Below are 3361 nucleotides of genomic sequence, written 5' to 3'. Positions count from 1 at the left end.
ATTTAACAAATATATAGTTCTTAAGTGTGTTTGAAGAATACTTATAAGCTTAATTTAATATACAGAAGAATTTCGTGAGTTAGAGTATTTAGTGACGCATATTTTAAATAAAGGAATTGTAAATTTATATAGGCTTGAAGCATAGTAGAAAAGGAACTCATATACACTACACACTATCAGACTGTGTAGGATATTTTCTCTTGTAAAATGAATTTAGAAAAAAACGTGTAAAACTGCATTATGAAAATAAATATTTTTCTGTTTACCGGAAATAAAATAATTTATTTGCCATAAAATAATGTGGATTTACAATAATAATAAATTAAACTATACGAAGATCGGGAATTTTATGTTTTTAATGGATCAGAGCTTTGCCAATACCAGCTCCATATCCATATCCCATACCATAACCATAGCCCAAGGTATTTCCGTGTCCGACGATGCCTCCATATGCAACAGGAGCAGCAGCGGCTACAACAGGGGCTGCAGCTACAAATGGAGCGGCAACAGCATGTCCATAGACTGCAGTGGCAACAGGGGCAATGTGATCGACAGATGGTCCAGCGTAAGGGCTTGCGATGAGGGCTGCAGCAGGGGTGCTGGCAGCGGTTCCTGGCTCGTTGGTCTTCACAGCGGCACGGAATCCGAGTTTATCAGCTACATAGTCTACTCGTCTGGCTCTGCCATCGATATTGTGGATGGTGTAGGTTCCCTTCTTGTTGCCATAACCATCACCTACTTCAGATCGGGTGTTGGAAGCTCCGAGTTTGTCAACGATGTCATAATTGAAAGCATAGTTTCCATAAGCCTAAAATAAATGCAATTGTTTATAAAATGTGTTGAAAATATTTCAATATGCATTGCATGAAAACTATTTAAAATACAATCACCCAAACTAGGAAAAGTGAAACACAAACGCTGTGTGTGAATTCTTAACTATCGATTAAACTGACAGAAATTTCTTCACACTTACATGATATTTTTTCACGGAATTTTCCGCTTTTATATAGCACCGTAATTTTATAACACATTGATTTAACTAAATATACCAGAGACAAATTAGAAACTAGAAACTAAAATTTCTGTGAATTATTTAATGCAGACAAAATACAAGTGTAAGTTCTATTATGAGTTCTGACAAAAGCATCCTGAAGTGATAGAATCCGACAAACTCGTTTCCTATCTTCGTCTATCAGAAAGATTCGAGAGAATTTGCTGGGAACACTTTTTTTATTATATTGTTCGTCAGATCACACTTATTGAACCAAACATTACTGGCTCATTGCTCTATCTGCAATTATAAACCGTTGACCATGAAAGGGGAACCTTTCAAAAAAATTTACTTTTAACAAACGAGTGATTTATATTACCTGAATAAAAGTATTATTCTCAAATCTGTTTCCATAGAATTCCGTGCATTTTTACATAATTTATTTTTCATGCTGTAAATAATTTCAATAAAATTTAAGAGTTCAGATGTTTCATAAAATGTCTTACTTCCGTTTTCAGTTCTAACTGCATTAAAATATGATGCAATACCTAAAGTAGTTTATATTTTCTAAATTATGTGTATTGCTTGAGAAAAAAAGGATTTATGTAATTTTTGAAAGCTTTGTTCATTCAAATTTTATTTTAATTTAAAGGTATACTTTACTGCGATGTTAATATTTCGACTAACAACTTTAAAAAATACAATTTCTCATTTCCAATATGTAGTAAGGAAAAATTTTCTATTAGTTAATTATAACTGAAAAGCGCGGCTAAAATAACTGTTCCAGGTTTAGGTTACCTTATCTTTAGAATTTATAATAAATATACAATTGCTTAAGCATTTTAAATAGCTATTCCACTAAGAATAAGTTTTTAAATACTTGAAAGAAAATGAACCTACATCTTGTGTCCTAGAACTAGCACTGACACCAGTACTGACAAGGGGTGCCTTCAGAAGAACACTGGCTTGGGAAACTGCAAGAACAGAGCACAGGAAGACAGCCTGAAAGAAAATAAATGACATTACCTCCAATTAAAATTCTTACGCAACAAATTAAAATAAAGTTCTAATTAAGATAAACATCGAATTAACCATTTCCAGGGGTCTGCGACATATATGTCCCACACATTCACTACGTTAAATGTGTGTCAAGAAATTTCACTAAATAATGGAAGGTTAAAAGTTTAATCTTTAATTTAATCTTTAATTCGATACTAAAAGGAGCAATAAGGTTTTGTGCTTTTAATATTTCAAGCTAATAAATTATAATTTCTGAGATTGCAAATATGGACAATATGATAGCACGTATATTGAATATGTTTGAGGTAATATTAATATCTCCAAGTGTCATGTATGAATAACAAGCATGTAATAGATGCCTTAGACTGGATGATTATTTAATAACTATTTTATTAAAATAAATTGATTTAAATCATATAAATGTGAGAATAAATCCCAGGGAAGGTACTTAATGTCTTTATGTGCTTATACTTAGTTAATACACTTAACGCGGTATACTAAATGCCTTTTGATTTTACGTAATTAATTCAGTGCATTATTTTGTGGATTTCTCAGGTCGAGAAAAAATTAAAAGCGTTTAAATGAAATTATATTTTTTATACAGGTAAAAGCCTTAATCTTTCAACAAAGACTATATTCCAATTCATTCAAAATCATATAATAGTGTGAAATTTAAAACCATATTTTAAGTAGAAAACACTGGTGAAATTTCGCTAATATCATTCAATATGTATAAAATTAAATCTTGCCTTACCTTTGCGATCATGGTGAATAAGTGATTTCTATTTTCAGAATAAAACGCTTACATTTCTTTGAAGCTTATGTACTCCACGTAGTCGATTTTTAGGTTATTTTTAACTATCAAAAGTCGTTATTGATCCTAAAACGGAGAAAACCGGAAAGAAATCTTCTCGCTGGATTTACGTCAAGTATGTCATTGACAATGCCCTGCCCTCGCCGTTACTTAAACGGTATATTTTCCTGTATACAGTGTTGATAGTATCACCTAGTAAGTTCCTTCCCAAATGACATTGAGCCTTATTGTATTGATTAATTCTTAACGAGTTTTATTTTTATATAATCACCTATACTAGTTTTTTAACTCATTCATGAAATTTTTTATATTATTCTACCAGCATTTGGAAGAATATACCTTTTATTTTAAAATCTAACTAATTAACTTAACGCGCTTAATGTTAAATTTATATACATCGAAATGCAATCAATCAGTGTTTTACAATATTTAAGAAGAGTAAAGAAAATTCACAAGTAAAAAACTACAAAAATTTGCTTTTTTTTAAATGACGAAATGTTAGCCGCAAAAGTAAATATCTGCAAACAAACGGAAAA

At 31.1% G+C, this 3361-nt stretch overlaps 1 protein-coding gene across 1 annotated transcript; it reads right to left on the bottom strand.

Moving 5' to 3' along the window:
* Nucleotides 1–261: 261 nt before the first annotated feature.
* On the bottom strand, nucleotides 262–2908 carry LOC118194930 (adult-specific rigid cuticular protein 15.7-like). The gene is made up of 3 exons (XM_035366143.2): nucleotides 2766–2908; nucleotides 1892–1993; nucleotides 262–808 (listed from the first exon to the last, which is right to left on the bottom strand). The coding sequence occupies exons 1-3, from the start codon at nucleotides 2775–2777 to the stop codon at nucleotides 356–358; spliced, it is 567 nt and encodes a 188-aa protein (XP_035222034.1). The 5' UTR covers nucleotides 2778–2908; the 3' UTR covers nucleotides 262–355.
* Nucleotides 2909–3361: the final 453 nt, after the last annotated feature.

This window comes from Stegodyphus dumicola, chromosome 7 (genome assembly GCF_044657685.1).
Source record: "Stegodyphus dumicola isolate Sdum_Otavi_A_Nest chromosome 7, ASM4465768v1".
Taxonomy (NCBI): Eukaryota; Metazoa; Arthropoda; class Arachnida; order Araneae; family Eresidae; genus Stegodyphus; species Stegodyphus dumicola.
Note: the sequence above shows the minus strand (reverse complement) of the source record. Positions and strands in the feature narration are given on the sequence as shown.

Coding starts and splice junctions, on each gene's coding strand:
- LOC118194930 (XM_035366143.2), bottom strand. Junction 809..1,891: donor CTAGTTCTAGGACACAAGAT/GTAGGTTCATTT, acceptor CATTTATTTTAG/GCTTATGGAAACTATGCTTT.